Consider the following 19,484-nt stretch of genomic DNA (forward strand, 5'->3'; position numbering starts at 1 on the left):
GTCCTGAGCAGAAATCCAACAGATATTTGCCATTATTATTAGCTTTGCTCTTTTCTCCAAATTTTCCCAAAATATTTTTGTATGTCTCACAATCATTTCCTACTCTACTATTTAGATCCCCAACAAGGACCAACTTTTCCTTTTTCATTGTGTCAGTTGCTTTTTCTAAAGCCTCAAAAAATTCCTCCACTTCTACCTTAGTAGAACCTTCTGTGGGACCATAGGCACAAATAAGTCTCATTGTCCAGTTCCCCATTCTCATATTTGCCCACATTACTCTACTTGAGACTGACTGCCATTCAAGAAGATTAGCCTCGTATTTTGTGTTGAATACTATGGCTACTCCTTCTTTTCCTTGATTGTCATTGCCTGAATATAACATTTTGTATTTATTGCTCAGAAAGATCTCACCAGTTTTGGTCTTTTTTGTTTCAGTCACCCCTATTATGTCGATCTGGTACTTATCTAATTCCTCAGCTAGCTCCATTTCTTTGCCATTCAGGCTTCTTACGTTGATAGTACCGATCTTTAACTCTGGTGATGTTGAGTTGAGGTTTGTTTTCAGATTTGTTCCAGTAGCTGACTTTTCGCTGTTCGCCCTGGTTCCCTGGCGAAAACAACGGGGGCCTTGTTTAACCGGGCGACGCCCCAGCCGGCATGAAATTTTGTCATGTCGTACCATCATTTTTTATTTTTTATTTTGGTTTAACCAATAAGAATACAATTTGGTCGGCTAAATCCCAAATTGCCAGCCCATCCTCCGTTCAGTATCAAAGTAGATACCCAACAGGGTGCACCACGAGAAGGTGAGGATTGGACATTAGGTCAGAAGCCCTGGTCGGTTCTCCGCATTCCTTTAAAGGCTATGTGGAGGTCTCCTCTCAGTTATACAGCTTTGACCCCTCAAGCTCTATTAAATATGTTGTATTTTAATTTATTTTAATTATCAATTTCAGTCCAATAGTTTTTAACTTAACAATGCAACTGCATGTAGAGATGAATTCTAATTCAAGAGTTCTAACACAAGAACAGTACTATTTCTCATGTTCAAATTACAGGAAAACCTCACTTAACGTGATTAATTAACCCATCAATTAATGCACGCTAAGCGAAATTAATTAAGCAAATGCAATAAACAATAGGAATAATTATAATTCATTCATCAGTTAGCGTAAAGTTGAAAAAAAATTTAGAAGCTACATTACAGGATAAAATCAAAGTTAATAAAAATCAATTGCTTAATTTTTTTTAATGTCTAAACATTTGATTGCACTACATTTTTACCAAAAAATTAAGTAAAGATGTTTAAATAGTGCTCAACTTTTTCCATCTCGACATGCAATTTGCAATAGCTGGCGACCGCTTTATCAAGATTTTGGCAGACTTTGAAGCTTTGTTCCATATCAGGATCAGCATCATTTTCCTTTTGAAAATTCAAACAAAATTTAGGTATCTAAATTAAAGCAAAATGAAGGAAAAGTGATTGAGCAAGAGAACAGAGTTTGCAAGTGTGCCTTCTGATGATAGCTTTGAGTCAACTGGCGAGTGTCACCTGCTATCGTATTGCCACTTCCCACAACATTGACTAGTGCCGCTGCTCACTGAGTTTGGTGACAAAAAATTTGTGTAACATAAAAAAATCGGTGAAATGATTAATCACTCGCTTAAAGTGGGAAATAGTATCATTTCACTCAATTGTACTAACTGATAATCGTGCATATCGAATTCGCATTAAGCCAAATTTTCCTGTACTTACTGTTCGTTTTCATTATATACTGATGATGTCTTACAATAGATAAGATGAATATGCATGTTGTAAAACATTTTCTCATAAACAAACATAAAATATTTGTAAATAAATAATTTTCTACTGTACTGATACACGTAATTTCATAATTATGGAAACTCCACAGGTCTCACTATACAAGAAATAAAATGACCATATCTCTCCATCCATCTGGAATTAGACTCAAGTTGGTTTTGCTTAATATCCCTAAAGTTTGGTATATTCTTCCTAGGGCAATCTGAATTTACCACTGATCATGCCAACATCAAACTCGAAAGAAAAGCTATAAATAATTCATATAATATGAATAAACTATTGTGTTAATCAGGAAATAGTGTATCTTTCACCAATTTTCCAAACTAAAATTAATCATTATGTTGTAAATTACTTGATTACATCATTTAAATAAAATAAATATATTTACCTTTGCAAGAAAGCACAAGATTCTTTTGGCAACTGTACAAAAAAACTGGAAAATCATTCCAACAACATCTCTGTAGTTATGGTATATATCAACTAATTTTACTAATTCTTCCATTAGAGAATTACCAAAAGGCAAGAAGTAGTCCAGATTTTGTATAGTACAACCATCAGCTATTCCAACAAAACATTCAAGAAGATCTAGTAAGTCAGATTTTATCTCTTTAGTATAAAAAACATGATGAAAATCCTTTCTATATATAATGGAGCTGAGCTTCTTCTGAAGTGGGCTGAAAAGCTAAACAAGATTGAAAAAAAAAAAAGATTTACTCGAATAAAATTTGCATCATATATTAATATATATTAATATATATATATATATATTATTAAAATAAATATTTGACTCAAATATATTTACTACTCATAATAAGTAATCAGAAATGCAATTTTAAATCTGCACAAAAAAAGAGTAAAAATAAATAAATAAATAAGCCAATGCCTTTTTATTCCCTTATAGGGAGTAGGGGAGGCCTTTTAACCCTATCTAGCTTTTGGAGACTGAGTGGGCAGTTCAATTTCCACTGGCAGCTAATCAGAGATAGCTGGCCCATGACTATCACTAATTATAAGCTGCTACCGATGAAGAGACTGACAAGCAAGTGCTGCCAGTATATGAATTTCATTGCCTGTTTGTCAGATTGTGAGAGGGATTTATGTACAAAATAAAATTAATTCTGAGCAAAGTACTAGACCAGAAAAAGAATATTATGCAATAAAACTGAGGTGCCTAGAAATCAACAGCCTCTAAATATAGTCTACTAATGAAAATATTTCACACACTAACTATTGTTTGCTCACACTTGAGTAAATGATTAAAACAAGAATATAATTTATGTACTAGTGTAATTATGTACTAGTACTTTCTGAACAAGCAAATATCCTTTCTACAACTATTTCTGATCCAGTCCTTTAATAACCTGACAACACACCATTCTGCTATTTGTATATGCAAACTGAGTTCAGCATTGATTCAGCTTTCTTATTTCAATGGTTCTAGCATTCAGTGATCAGACCTCAATAAAAGTTGAACCAATCTGGGTAGTGACTCTTCCCATAAAGTATGACAAATCCAAAAGGAAACATGCTGTGCATAATGGGATACCAATGAAATTCATGTGAAGTCAAAAGCTGCTGTATATCTAAGGAGCCTAGTCATAAAGATACTTTACATGCAAACTCATGATTGGTAAAAAATTAAAACCAGGATACAATTTTTTATCTAGTATAATTTAGGAAAAATTAATTTATGAAAGGTAACATAATTAAAACTCTGCCATGGGATCCTTAAGGGTCCTGCAATCCAAAGGACAATTTGGATTGCAGGAAAACTAAAATTACTTCGTGAGGAAATGAAGAGATATCGGTGTGGTATACTAAGACTGACAGAGATGCAATGGACATCCTTCTTCTTCATTTAGCTTCCTCAGTGAGAGGATGCAGCACCATGTCCTTCCAGTTCTCTCTGTTGGTGGCTTTCCTTTTTGTTTCTGCATAGCCATGTGATCCTGTCCATGATCTTATATCTTCAAGCCATGTCCTTCGTTTTTTGACCCTTGATCCTTTTCCCATAATTTTTCCTTCTAAACCTGTTAGTATCCTCTGTCCTGCTGAACCTCTCAGTACATATCCTGCCAATCTTATCTTTCTCTGGATCATTTCCTGTAATAAAGATCTCTGTGTTCTCATTCTCAGTAGGACATCTGTATTTGTCACATGTTCTGTCCATGGGATTTTCAGAGCTCTCCTATAGCACCACATTTCAAGGGCCATTATCTGTTGCCTTACTCTCTTCTTGAATATCCAGGTCTCACTTCCATATGTGAAAATTGGCCACACTAATGTTCTTATTGTTCTTTTCTTTGTCTCAATATCCACAGAACTTCTAAGCAGATCTTTATTTTTCCAGAATGCATCTTTAGCTATGGCTGTTCTTATTTTTATTTCTTTATCTTGCTTTCCATCTGCAGTCAAGTAGGCGCCTAAATATTTGTATTCTGTTCTATGTTCAATTTTCATATTGAAAATTGACATCATCAGGAGAGATAAAAATGGATGCAAAGTCATATAATCAGGGCATGACACCAAGCAGGAAGCAGGAGTTGGTTTCCTTCTTAACAATGTTTTGGCAAAAAAGCCAGAAAGGCACTGTTAGGCTACAAACCAGTCGATGAAAGAATCACAGAAGTGAAATTTCAAGCAAAACCATTTAATATATCAATAGTCCAGATATATGCACCCACATCTGACAGCACAGATGAGGATATTGACTTTACAAAGATCTGACAGAGACAGTAGAAACAATACCAAAGCAAGATGTATTAATTATTGAAGATGACTGGAATGCCAAAGTCGGAATAGATGATGGTTAGAAAGAGTCATGAGAAAATATGGTTTCAGAGAAAGAAATGAACAAGGTGAAAAAATGTTAGAATTTAGTGTGGACCATGAGATGATGATCTGTAACACAAGATTCCAACAAAAGGAGTGTAGAAAATGGACATGGCAATCAAATGATGGGAAAACCAAGAACATGATCGATATGATTATGATTAAAAGATGGATAACATCAATACAGCAGCGTCGAACATGTCAAGGAGCGGATATGGATTCAGAAGTTTAGTGATTGCAAACATCAAGTTGAAATTAAAAAGAAAATATAAACCCTATCATCATAAACGAAGAGATACAGCAAGAATAAGTGATGCAGAAATAGGAAGAAGGTACAGAACAGTGTGAGAAGAGAAACTTAAAAGTGTGGACAAAGAAAAAAAATCGAATCTAAGAATAGAAGGAGTAATGAAGATGATAGAAGATGCAGTTGAAGAAACAGTACTACAAGAAGTAGATTAGACAAGAAACACTGAAGTTAGTACATAAGAAGAGAATGCTGAAGATAAGAAGGGATATATATCAGAAGAAATAGAGGAGCAACATAGAAGAAAGTGTAATGAGGTGAAAAAAGCAGTCAGAATGGATAAGATGAAATGGTTAGAAGCCCAGTGCAACAATATAGAACAGCACTATGGAGAGCATAAAACTAGGGAGGTAATAAAGATAAAATTGTACTATGGTGGACAGGATACTATACTACAGTGAGTTACATGAAGAAAAACTAGACTTAGATGGAGTTGCGAAACTGGTTGAATTGAAGCAGATATCACCACCGGGTAATGAGCGTGATATAGACATTTTAAAAGGAGAGGTAGAAAAAGCAATAGGATGGCTAAAACACAACAAGAGTCCTGGTAATGATAACATCAGTGGAGAAATGATTAAATATGGTGGCAAAAGTATGGTTACAAAAATGTACCAACTATGTAATATGATAAGGAAGGAAGGGAAAATGCCAGAGTGGGTGAAATCGATATTAGTGACATCATACAAGAAAGGAAATAAGCTAGAATGTAAAAATTATAGAACAATTGCTTTGACGAATCACCTTGGTAAGGTGATGATGATGATATTGACAAAAAAGACTGAGAACACAATTGGAAGCATACCTTGCACATGAGCAAGCAGGATTTAGGAAAGATAGAGCTACAATTCAACAGATTTTGACAATGCAGTTAACAGCAGAGAAAGCTAGGAGAAAAACAAAAACATATATACTTGCTTTGTTGATTTTCAGAAAGCATTTGACAGTATCGACCAGAAAGTGACATTAGCAATGTTAGAATCCTACAGAATTGATAGAAAACTAATAGCTATATTAAAGGATTTTATCAGAATGCAGTTGCAGCAGTTAGAATAGGTGATGATTTGGGGAACTGGTTTAGACAAAGCAGAAGTAGTAGACAAGGAGGACCCAATATCACCAAGCATTTTCATTCCACATTTAGAAATAGCAATGGACAAAATGAAGGAAGATGCAAAAGGAATATCAGTACATGGAATGAGAATCAATGATCTGAGATTTGCAGATGACATTGTTATTACTGTAGAAGATGAAAGGGAACTACAAAAAAAACATTGAAACTGTTAAATGAGGAAGGGAAGAGATTTGGACTTGTTATGAACTTGGAAAAAATGAAGACAATGGTATTTGGTGAGAAGAACATGAAACAAAAGATACAAGTGGATGGAATTGATATAGAAAATGTAGAACAATTCACATATTTGGGAAGCAAAATGGCATATGATTTGGACTGTAAAAAAAGAAATAAAGATTAAGATTGTAAAGGAAAGAACAAATCTGAAATCCATGAATAACATCTGGAAATGTAAAGCAATCAGCCTGCAAACGAAATTAAGAGTACTAGAAACATGCATCTTTAGCACTGTACTGTATTGATTTGAAATGTAGGTAATAAATAAGTAATCAAGAAAACAATTTTGGCATTTGAAAGAACTTGTTACAGGAAGATTCTAAGAATAGGATGGGTACAGAAAATCATAAATGAAGAGCTTTATCGGAAGATACAACCAAAAGAGAGTCTAATGCAGAAGATTATACAATGGAAGCTGCAATTATTTGGACACATCTGCAGAATGAGCAAGGATCAGAAGATAAAGGTATTCATGTTTGGTATTATGAGTGGTGTAAACAGAAGGGATAGGCCATACAGAGAATGGATAGATGACATAAAGGACTGGTGTAAGATGGATTTACACAAACTTCAACAATATGCACTGGACAAAGAAAGGTGGAAGAAGATAATGAAGGAGGCATTGAACACCAATGGGCAGTGAGCCCATGGTTTGTGATGATGATGAACCAAAGGCTAAGTTTGGATTTTAGGTGCGAGATGAATGCCATTGTCCAGTGTAAGACTATTGACCCACATATCAGATACCTGGAGTGAGTTGAAAAAGTTCCATGTTTGATCACTAGAGCAGGTTTTCCAGATGATGTATATATACAGGGTGTTCGGGATAAATTTGACATATTTATAATTAATTATATTTTTCCGTAAGTTACATGTATTAACACACACTTCTCTTCATTTAAAAGTTTGGACCCTTCTTCATTCATATACAAGATGTCAGAAAGGATGGATAGCTGGAACCCACCTGAATCATGGAAGAGAATAACTTGTATCATGATGATTCGTGCCCGCCATCAAAATAAGGATATTACGACTGCTGCCCAATGCTCCCTGAATACAGTAAAAACAATCAGGCATGAACTAGAGACTTGCAATGGTGACTACGAGGATGTAGCAAGAAGAAAGATCCCTAGCAGACGATCTGATTGCGTTCGTACAGCAGAATTCCTCGCAAATCTGCAGGAACAGGTGTTGAAGAACCCTGGCATTGGAATTCGGGCTTTGTTCGTGGAGTTGCTAACTGTAGTCAAGCCCTGGATAACAAGGGTAGCCAATGGTAGGCCGTATGTATGGCAGCAGGATTCGGCCCCTTGCCACACCTCTGGGAAAAGTCAAAAATGGTTGTCTGAAAATTTCTACGACTTCACCAGTCCAAATGTTTGGCCTCCAAACTCCCCAGACCTTAACCCCATGGATTATTTTGTATGGGGCGCAGTTGAAAAAGACACCAATCGCACTTCCAGTAATACAAAAGCCCAGTTAATGGATAAAATTAAAACAGTTTTTGCGGCCCTTCCCAGGGAGACTGTAGCATCAGCTTGTTCGAGGTTCCGAAGCAGAATTGAAGCTGTGATCGATGCTAATGGTGGTTATTTTGAGTAAATCTTGTTGATAGTATTGTAATTAACTCTGCCTGTAATGTTTTTTTGTCAATTCATTAAATTTAATAGATACAAAGAAGATTTTCTTTTTCCTTACGAAACTGTCAAATTTATCCCGAACACCCTGTATATATATATATATATATATATATATATATATATAAAATAAAAATATTTTTAAAAAAATAGAAAAATCCTTAGCTCACCAACAGTATTATTGTACTATAAGTTTACAATCTGAAAACAAACCCTAACTCAACATCACCAGAGTTAAATATCGGTACTATCAACGTAAGAAGCCTGAATGGCAAAGAAATGGAGCTAGCTGAGGAATTAGATAAGTACCAGATCGACATAATAGGGATGACTTCAGGCAATGACAATCAAGGAAAAGAAGGAGTAGCAATAGTATTCAAAATGCGAGGCTAATCTTCTTGAATGGCAGTCAGTCTCAAGTAGAGTATTTGTGGGTAAATATGAGAATGGGGAACTGGACAATGAGACTTATTTGTGCCTATGGTCCCACAGAAGGTTCTACTAAGGTAGAAGTGGAGGAATTTTTTGATGCTCTAGAAAGAGCAACTGACACAATGAAAAAGGAAAAGTTGGTTCTTGTTGGGGATCTAAATAGCAGAGTAGGAAATGATTGTCAGACATAGAAAAATATTTTGAGAAAATTTGGAGAAAAGAGCAAAGCTAATAATAATGGCAAATATCTGTTGGATTTCTGCTCAGGACATGGACTGGTTATTACTAACACCATGTTCCAACATAAAAATGTGCACAAATTCACATGGAGAGATGAGGCTAGGAATAAGAAAAGTCTCATTGACTATGTTATTGTTGATAGTGATGTTTTCTCCCTGGTGCAGGACACCAGAGTGTACAGAGGATTTGAAATTGGAAGTGATCACTATTTAGTCTTGAGCAGGATAAAATTGAATTTCATATTGAAAAGAATAACATATAAGAAAGTTTTAAAGCGAATAAAAGTTGAGCAGCTCTCAGATGTGAACTGTAGACTAAAATACACAAAGATTATTGAAGAAAAAACGAAAGAGTTTGAGAACAGGAATCAAACCTTGGAGATTCAGAGGAAAACTCTGAAGAAAACATTGATTGGTTCTGCCAGAGAGGCAGCATGTGGTGAGGTTGTCTGCAAGGATAAAAAAATCAGAACTCCCTGGTGGACACAGGAAGTTAAAGAGGCAGTGAAGGAAAAGAAGAAAGCATATCAAAAGTTCTTGGCAAATAAGTCAGCTTTTACTCTTACAGAATACAGAGACAAATGTAAGAAAGCTAAACAGTGTGTAAAACTAGCTAAACAAAAGTCATTGGAGGACTTTGGCAAGAATATAGAAAATAAATATCAAGAAGGTGGCAAAATATTCTGGAGGTTGTTGAAGAAGCTTAGGAATGGAGGAAAGAGTGCTGTAAAAGGAGTTAGAGATGATAAAGGTGAAAAACTGCTAAGCGAAACAAGCAGTGATGACAGCACAGTGATAAAAAACACTGACCAGGCATGCAGTCAGGAATACATATCCATACCTGAAGTAGAAAAATCCATCAAAGGCTTGAAATGTGGAAAGGCAGCAGGAGTAGATGATATTTGACCAGAAATGCTGAAGTATGGTGGTATAAAAGTCTTACAGTGGCTGCACTGCATAGTTCAGAAAGCCTGGACAGAGGGATGAATTCCCAATGATTGGAATAGAGCTCTAATAGTGCCCATATATAAAAAGGGAAATAAAACAATGTGAGAATTACAGAGGTATTTCCCTACTGAGTGTTCCTGGCAAGATCTATGCAAGTATACTTGAGAAACGGTTGAGAAGAATTGTGGAAGAAAAGCTTGGTGAAGAACAAGCTGGATTCAGGCCAAATAGAGGCTGTCAGGATCAGATTTTCACTTTACGACAAATAGTCGAGAAAGCATGGGAATATAACAAAGATCTGTATTTAAGTTTTGTCGATTTGGAAAAGGCATATGACAAGGTGCCAAGAGAGAAGCTATTCAATACGCTGCAGTTATATGGTGTCAATGGGGCATTATATCAAGCAATACTTGGTCTTTATTTGAGTTGTAAGTCAGCAGTTAGAATTGAAGGAAGTACAGGAAGATGGTTTAATGGTAAATCTGGTGTGAGACAGGGATGTACATTATCCCCTCTGTTATTCATTATCTATATGGATCACATTATGAAGGAAAGTGATATTAAACCTGATATCAAAATTGGAGATGTTAATGTCGCTCTTTGCTTTATGCGGATGATGTTATACTTCTAAATAAATCCGCTACAAGTCTGCAAGATTCTCTGACTAAATTGAATAGCTGTTGTAATAGATATGGTATGAAGGTCAGCAATAAAAAGACAAAGACAATGAAAATAGGCAGAATCATTGAAAATGTCAACTGTGTTGTGAATGGAGAACCTGTGGAACAAGTAAAACATTTCAGCTACTTAGGCACAATTTTTACTGAAGATGGTAAATTAAATATAGAAATAGACAACAGAATCAGCAAAGCTGGTATGGTGGGAAGTCAATTGAATAAATTCATATGGAATAAGAGAGAAATTAGTCGAAACACTAAATTAGCTGTATACAAGACAGTGTTCAAACCAGTTTTAACTTATGGATCTGAGAGCTGGGTCAGAAGTAAAACACTTGACCAAAGACTAGGGAATGCAGATATGAGAGTCCTGAGAAAGATTATAGGTGTGAACAGATGGCATCAATGGCAATATGATATTAAAAATGAGGATATTAGGAAAGAACTTGACATTGTCAGCATCCAGGAATGCATTAGCAGAGCTAATCTCAGGTGGTATGGTCACTTAAATAGAATGGGAGAGGAAAGATTAGCAAAACAAGTGTTCTCTGCCAGGTTGGCAGGAAAACGACCCAGAGGAAGACCAAGATATGGGTGGATTGATACGGTACAAAGTGCCTTAGACGATAGAAATATAAGATCTGATAATGTTGGAGTCTTGACAAGTAACAGACTGATTTGGAGGAAAATTGTAGATAGGAAGTTAGTAATGATGTAATTTTTTCATGTAGTACTGTCATATCCTGTACACCCCTTGAGGGTACATGGCAGGAAATTGATGATGATGATGATGAAGTTTACAACCTGAAGTCATATAAAAAAAATCCAGTGAAAAATAATAAATTTACTGCACAGATACAGATAACAGAAAATTCCGATGTCAATGCTCTATTCTATCCTTATTCTCTGTGGGTGGGAGAATTATCAAGGTAATGTAGCCTACAAGATTTTAATTAGATTGAATAACTTATATTACAGATCTGCAAGGAAAATCAACAATAAAAAGATTCCAAACTATGAAAATAAGCAAGAATATGGGGGGGGGGGGGTAATCAACTTCATTCTTAACTGAAAAACCAAAAGAACAATAACAATGATAACAAGAACAAATATATATATATATATAATATATAAATTATAATATAAATAATATTTCATTTTTTTATTTTTTATTTTTAGAGGGACCTGTGGCATAGTATAATTTTTAATAAAAACAACATGTAAGTCCACAGTAATAACTTTAATTAATAAATAAGGCAGATATTTTGTACTAAAAATAATGTACATCTTCAGTGTTACAAACAGATAGGAATAGAATACAAGTAACGAATATTCGGTGGATCACCTATTAAAATACAATGTCGTCGCAAGCTAGGAAATGAAAGAAATTAATAAATAATAAATATTTAAGATAATTAGTCTTTTAATGATTACATAAAATAAAAGTCTCCCAGATCTTCAAGAGAGAGAGGCAATCATTTCGATTTAAATTCGGTCGGTATAAAAAAGCTTCACAACTTTCTTTAAAGAGGCGTTCATATTTGAACCTGCATCTATGAAGTAGAATAGCTTTAACAAAAATATTTAACATAAATAGCCTACATAAAAAATTCAACAGATTTCCTGGAAAAAACCAAGGATTTAAAAATCAAAGAGTCTTCTTGTTAGTCAGTTTTGACATTGTATCTCTGTTTACCAATATCCCATTAGCCGACACAGTCAATTTATTATATGAAGATTACCCTCCAGATATCACAAAAATTTTCGAATTTGTTATCCATTCAGGTTATTTTAGTTTGAAAAACAAATTCTAGAAACAAGTTGAAGGTACTGCCATGGGTAGTCCTTTGTCTCCACCTTTGGCTAACTATTTTTTGAAACAATTCAAAGAGACTAAGTTTTCATCCATTCACCCTCAACCATCTCTTTGGTATCGTTATGTCGATGATGTTTTTGCCATTTGGTCACATACTGAAGATGAGCTTTCCACCTTTCTACAACAGATAAATAGCCTTGATCCTTGTATCCAATTCACCATGGAAAAGGAAAATTCTGGTACTTTATCATTTTTGGACATCCTGCTTACGCGAACTTCTTCTGGTACCTTATCTACAAGCATCTTTCGAAAGCCCACATTTACTGGCAGATACATTCATAAAATGTCTGCTCACCATACATCTCAAAAATTTGGCATTCTTAAATCTCTAATTAATAGGGCACATAAAGTTTGCTCTTCTCCAGAAATCTTACAACAAGAACTTTCCATCATTAAAAAGTTAATGGGATCTAATAATTACCACCCTAATCAAATCCAAGATAATTGAATCTTATGTTCCAATACCTAAGGTTTCCTCAACAGTTTGCAGAGTTCCAATCCCCTACATTCCAGGAATCTCAGAACCTATAGGTAGAATTTTAAAAAAGTACCAATTGATTCCCACTTATATTCCTATTAACAAAATTTCTTCCTTATTGCCTTCTACAAAAGATAAACTGTCTATCTTTGGCTGGCGTTTACAAAATTCCTTGTGAATGTGATGTTTCTTATTTTGGACAAACTGGCCGTTCTGTGGAAAAAGAATTAAAGATCATCAATATTATACAGAGGGCTTCAACTCAATTCTAGCAAGACAAAGATCATGGTTCTCAAAGGAAAAACAAACAGAGAAGAAAAGATTAGTAGAACTTTAAGGCTCCTTAAGGATACTGACAGAAGAAAGTTAAAATATTTTGGACACATAGGAAGGATGGAAAGAGGACTTCTCAGAACAGTAATAGAAGGTAAAGTTCCTGGAAAAAGAGGCAGGGGTAGACCATCAATGAGATGGATGGATGGCATGTGTGGAGTGACTGATCTTCAGAGAGTTGAGGCTGCCAGAAAAGCAAACAACAGGACTACATGGCAAGGCCTGGTGTGGAACATCACCGAGCATCAGAGTGACCATACGACATCTGTAGATGCCCAGTGAACATAGAGAGAATATTATATTGATTACAACAAACCTCAGAAGTCTGGTCTAGCACAACACAGTATTACCACTACCCATAATATCCAATGGGATAAAGCTATTCTACTTAATAGATGCAGGTTCAAATATGAATGCCACTTTAAAGAAAGTTGTGAAGCTTTTTTACACCGACCGAATGTAAATCGAAATGATTGCCTCTCTCTCTCTCTCGAAGATCTGGGAAACTTTTATTTTATGTAATCATTAAAAAAACTAATTATCTTAAATATTTATTATTTATTAATTTCTTTCATTTCCTAGCTCGTGACAACATTGTATTTCAATAGGTGATCCACTGAATATTCGTTACTTGTATTCTATTCCTATCTGTTTGTAACACTGAAGATGTACTATTATTTTTAGTACAAAATATCTACCTTATTTATTAATTAAAGTGATTACTGTGGACTTACGTGTTGTTTTTTTAATAAAATAATATTTCAGCAACTTAGATGGAATTTTTTGTGATGGTAACAAATTATATACAAAAATAGTTAAAAAATAATAAAAGGTGGTAGGATGGAGAGAGCTAAATAAATTTATATGGAATAACAGAAAAGAATTAGATAAAATACTGAACTAGCAATATACAAGAGAGTATATTTTTATTAAGAGAGAGACCTCCAGGGAGTAATGGAATCATGAAGCCACATATTACGAGCTATCATATTTTTCATTGTATTCATTCACATTACCAGGACTCACAACATTCAAAGACAATCCAGTCCAATGTCATTAATGGAAAAATTGAATAACAATAGACCAAGGATTGATCCCTATAGTCACCTTAAACTTTGCAGATTCACATCCCCTACATATCACTTTTTGATATCTGTCAGTCAGCCATCCTCTTATCCATGCTAACGTTGTATAATCCAATCCCATATTTTCCAATTTATGCAGCAGTCTTCCATGCTATATGCTGTCAAAAGCCTTAGCAAAGTCTAAAAGTATCATGGTATATCCAATCCCCCCTTGCCTAACTCAATGGTAACATTATTAAATAAATGTGAGCAATTCAGTCCAATCCAGTGCCTTTGCACCACTCTATTGTGCAATAGTATTATCATGCATTCCTTCCACTCCTGTGGAATCGTCCCAGTTGTGAGACGCATATTATATAGCTTGGTCATATGATTCATAAATACTCAAAATACCAAACTTGCAGTATATAAGATAGTGTTAAAAAAATTCAACTTATGGATCTAAAAGCTGGTCAGAAATAAAACAGCAATCTAAGATTAGAGACCACATATATAACAGAGAGCCTCCATAGTTCAGTTGGTAAAGACGAATCCCTTTGGTCGGAAAGACCTAGGTTCGATTTCCATCAGTGATGTAAGGAACCTTTATGTGGTCTCTTTCGACCAGAGTTGAAAGAGATATCAGGATAAGAGAAGAGAAGAAGATAAGAGTTCTAAGTGAGGTAATCTAAGGTATATAATCTGATGTGCTATAGTCACTTAAACAAAGTGGAAGATTATGCAAAAACAGATATTTGATGCCAAGATGACAGGAAAACGAATTGGAAGAAAACAAAGACTGAAGTGGATTGATACAGTTAGCAGCTTTAAATGACTGGCATGTCAAATCTGATTTTGTAAAGTCTCCAAAGTGTTGTCAGTCCAGTAATGTCTCTGGTAACATAGCATCCTCCTATACGAATTGAGGTTACATATCATAAAGTAACGAAGGGTGATGTAGTGAAATCTGAGTGTCTACATTTCCTTTATAATTAATAAATGAAAATAATGGATTAATATTTTGCCAATTCTAAGATTATCAATGTAAAATTTATAGAATTTCATCATTACATAATTATCTTACTAACTTCGTCCCAATAACACTGCTTAGTTTCAGTGTTTTTGTTTGCTGTTCCTACAATCACTAATGCTTTCAAGAGATTTCTTTTAGCAGAAGTTGGTAAATTCTGGAAATGTCCAGTTGACTGCTTCTTAATCAAACTATTTAAACTTTCGCATCTTAATGCTCGATCTCCCCTAAATAAAACAATAAGTAATCAAATTAAACAAAAGCTAACATCACAGCTTCTAATGTAATATTACATATCAACATATAAAGAAAAAATACATCCCCTAGACAGAGATCTCTTAATAACCAGTTGAAGATAATTAATATAAAACTAAAAACTACTAATGAATATATTCCATTAATGTGAAGAATACATTTCATTAAAAGCTTCTTTACATCATTACATTTTCTCTAATAATATTCTTCCACAATCATTTGTGGCAGTACATGGATTGCTAGTTTATTCCATAAACTAGCAAGCTCTATCTGAAAAATGAGTAACTGACAATGAAATTTACTGGTAAAGAAAACGTAATTCTTGGGCGCTGAAGTGTCAGCTATTTTTAGTTTACACATGGCACAATATTCTCATGCATTCACTTACTGGTAGAAATGTATTAAACCTGAATACCAAATCACTTTCAGCATCAGCTGATCTGCTCTAATACAGTTACTTAGGTAAGAATATGGAAGTAGTTTGTTTCCAACAAAAGTATTTAGACTCAAGACAAAATTTTATTTAATGTGTTCAACAGAGTTCTTATTCTACAATTATAAAAAAATAAAAGTTAGTATCTTTTATATAGGGAAAAGAGGCAGAAATTTATTTTTTTAAGCAATATTTTAATAAAATATATTTTTTAAGTTATTTAGATGTAGAACCAAACTAAAAAAAGAATCAGCTCATTTCTGGAAGCTAAAGTTAAAAAAATCTTAAATGTTTAGTGTGTGTGAGTGATATACAGATGAATAAATATCTCCATGTATGTACCAAAACCTAACTACTAAGCTTTCTTATAACTTTTAATAACATTTTCATTAATTATTTTTATTGTATTTATTTATTTATTTATTTATTTTTGGCTATAATGAAACACAGGACATGGTGATATTTTTTTATTAGTTATGAAAACCCACATGATATAGCAGCCTTCCATTTTTGGCTTCACAAAGATAGGCCCTTTCTATGACATGTTCTATGACAGCTGTTGGACTGTCTGGGGATTGTTTACATATAATAAAAAAACAAATAAATAAAATTAAATAAAAAAATTTTTTAAATAAAATAAAATTAATAAATAAAGAAGTTATTAAATGCTTACACTTTTTTGTGACTTATGGGCCACCCTGTATATTAATGCTAGAATATTTAATGATATGAAGTCATGATACTGTATTAGGACAACTATGAATTATTAAATCTACTGATGCAGTGAAACCTTCAACTGTGGTTGCTGGTTAGATTTTTACTGGCACATTAGCATGTAAGGCTGTAATGAGTGAAGCCTAAGGTTAAAGTGTAATAAACAGTAAATGTATATGTTAATATATTAAAATCTATCTATTTAAATAATTTTGAGTGAAACCTAAGGTTAAAGTGTAATAAACAGTAAATGTATATGTGAATAAATTAAAAGCTATCTATTTAAATAATAGTGAAGCCTAAGGTAAAGTGTAATAAACAGCAAATGTATATGTTAATATATCAAAAGTATCTATTTAAATAATTTTCTAAGACATATCAAGCATTAAAGCTTTATCCTTTATAAAAGTGGTTTAAAAATTATCTATACATATCTGTGTAAATTAACTTTTTCTGTAAAATTGAAGATTCAATTAAATCTGTCTGAGTGTGTAGAAAGAAGCTCAGGAAACATTAAAATAATTGTTGTGCTCATAACAAAATGAAGGCAGTCTACAGAAATATGAAAAATGATTAAAGCAGAACCATAGTATTCACACACACAGGTGCACCACTGTCCCTCAAGGAAGGATTGTGTTAGATGACTATAAAACTAAGAACAACTTCCTTCTCAATGGCCAATACAGAGAGTGTACCATTTAATTTTAGGCTTTATCTGGTATGGTTTGTTATTAATCTCACAATTCCATGAAGTTTGCCACTAGATATTAGTTTTAATTTTATGATCTTTCCATAATCACAAACGTTATTTGGTGAATTCATTACAAATGGTAAAGGTGAAGGAGAATGAATAAGAGACGAGCAGATAAAGTTTTTGTATGGAACAAGTTGACCTAGCCACAATATTTACAGCCTCCTTTCCCTTAATCCCAATGTGGCTTGGGATAACCACTTACTCGTGTGATATATCAATTTCAATTTGATATAACTTAATGAAAGCTCTATGGCATGTAACTGAGCAATACAGATGTCATATTCCAGAGGGATCTGATTATATATTATGCTGTCTAGTAAGACGGTGGCAAGCACCACTAAAATTCTGATTTTGAACCATCTATGTAGAGATACTGAAAACCATAGCAATTTACTTCGAGTAGTTTTTTTTTTTTTTTTTTTTTTTTTTTAAAAAACACTTCTAGTAGACAGAAGGGATAGTGCCTTTTCTTAAGAAAAGACACTAACCCCCCTCCATAGAATGTCAATTATGTCTAAAGCTTATAATAATTCTTATAACAAGTATTTCCAGTATCAATTTTTAAAAATAATTGTCCTTTCAGAGGATGATATGGTGACAAATATATTGTTGCGTCGCATTTTTCGTCCATCCTACATCCTGGCTTCTGATCTGCCATCTTGTTGGAACGTTATTCTTAATTAAATTAATTGTAGGTTGATTACTAATCAAATATAGAGAAATTTATATTTATACTGCACCACCCTATATTCAGATTAGTCTACAAAATAGTAGAATCAATCATCAACTAATATAAGCAATCTCATTATTCATACAGGCCAAGTTTTAAATTTAACACTTAAGGCTTCCGCAAGGTCCGATATCTTTATGAACAGTGGAATGAAAGAGAATCAGGCACACACAATATTGAAATCAATAAAACAAAACATTTAATGCAGGGTTATATGACAAGTACATAAACTTAACTCTGAAAACAAGATAATGCAAATAACTTAATTCAACTGGTAATAACATTCACATAGATTTAGACATTCAGTCATTAAATCTATAGTTTTCGTAATAATGAAATTGTTCACACAGTTCAATATTACAGAATCTCTCAGTATATATTCTTACTGTTATCACTCAGTTGTAATCTTTAATTTATCACTTAGTCAGCAAACACTTAATTTCTGTCATGAGGCAGTTAACACTTCAGGGGGAAATACTTTGAAGCTTCTAACTTCGGCAAATCTCAGCAAAACGGCACAGCTAATGTTGGGATATAACAAACTGAGCTAACACTTAATTTCTGTTATGAGGCAGTTATCACTTCAAGGGGGGGGGGGGCACTTTCAAGCTTCTAACTACAGCTAATCTCAGCAAAACGCCACAGTTAATGTAGGATATAACATGAGGAGCTAACTCTTATATGTTCACTTGTTATCACTCAGTTAGCAAACTTTAAATTCATTAATGACGGTAGTTATTACTTCAAGGGGAAATACTTTCAAGCTTCTAATTTCGGCTAGTCTCTGCCACTTCAGCTAATCTCAGCAAAATGCCACAGTTAATGTAGGGATACAACAGGAGGAGTCAACTCTTACATCTTCACTCAGAAATACACTAAAATAGGATTGTTCTTACCAGGTTAAATCCTTTGCACATCAGATTCACAATAGGCACATTTTAAGACTATATTCACTTATCACTCTGAAGCAACACTATTCAAAAGAAATCTTCTCAATGATAACTGAATTATTAATCATCACGCTTCACAAATCTTGATGCACTTGCAATAAGGCAAATACTTATTCCATATTTACTTCTATATAACAAATTCAGCTTTGCTCAATCCTTCTTTAAAACGACTTTGGAATACGAAGTAATTCTAGAACTCAGTAGAATAATTTTGAATTGCCTATTAATCTCCCGGTCCTTTATTAATCCTATTACAGCATTATAATTCCTATTACTGCAGCCCCTTACTTTACTCCGTGCTGCCTATAAACTCATTTCCCGGTCCCTTCTTAATTTAATTACAGCATTACAATCGCTGATACTGCAGCCCCTTACTTTACTCCATGCTGCCATGAGTGCTCCCTCCTTCCCTCTTCTCCGTACTACCGTGAATGCTTCCCCCACTCTCTTCTCCGTGTTGTCGTGAGTGGTTCTGCCCTGAATGCTCTTTGTTTACTTTCGCTTTCCGCTTATATACCTCCACTCTTCTTCTGGCCAAAACTTGTTCTCACACTTCAGCTCATATTAATTCTTTATCCCGTCGAATACCATAGCTCACGTTCTAAGCTCGTGCTATCTAATT

General features: G+C 34.1%; 1 protein-coding gene across 1 annotated transcript in view; it reads right to left on the reverse strand.

Annotated features, from left to right (window-relative positions):
• Positions 1 to 19,484, reverse strand: part of LOC150094192 (exportin-4-like) — a 541,216-nt gene that overhangs the window by 118,116 nt on the left and 403,616 nt on the right. Inside the window, exons 16-17 of the mRNA XM_090412419.1 lie at positions 15,085 to 15,253; positions 2,211 to 2,504 (exon numbers count right to left, since the gene is read on the reverse strand). Coding sequence (XP_090268545.1) covers positions 2,211 to 2,504; positions 15,085 to 15,253 — 463 coding nt within the window. The remainder of the gene's footprint in view (positions 1 to 2,210; positions 2,505 to 15,084; positions 15,254 to 19,484) is intronic.

This window comes from Typopeltis vanoorti, chromosome 22 (genome assembly GCF_054136105.1).
Source record: "Typopeltis vanoorti isolate ZY-2024b chromosome 22, IOZ_Tvanoo_1.0, whole genome shotgun sequence".
NCBI lineage: Eukaryota > Metazoa > Arthropoda > Arachnida > Uropygi > Thelyphonidae > Typopeltis > Typopeltis vanoorti.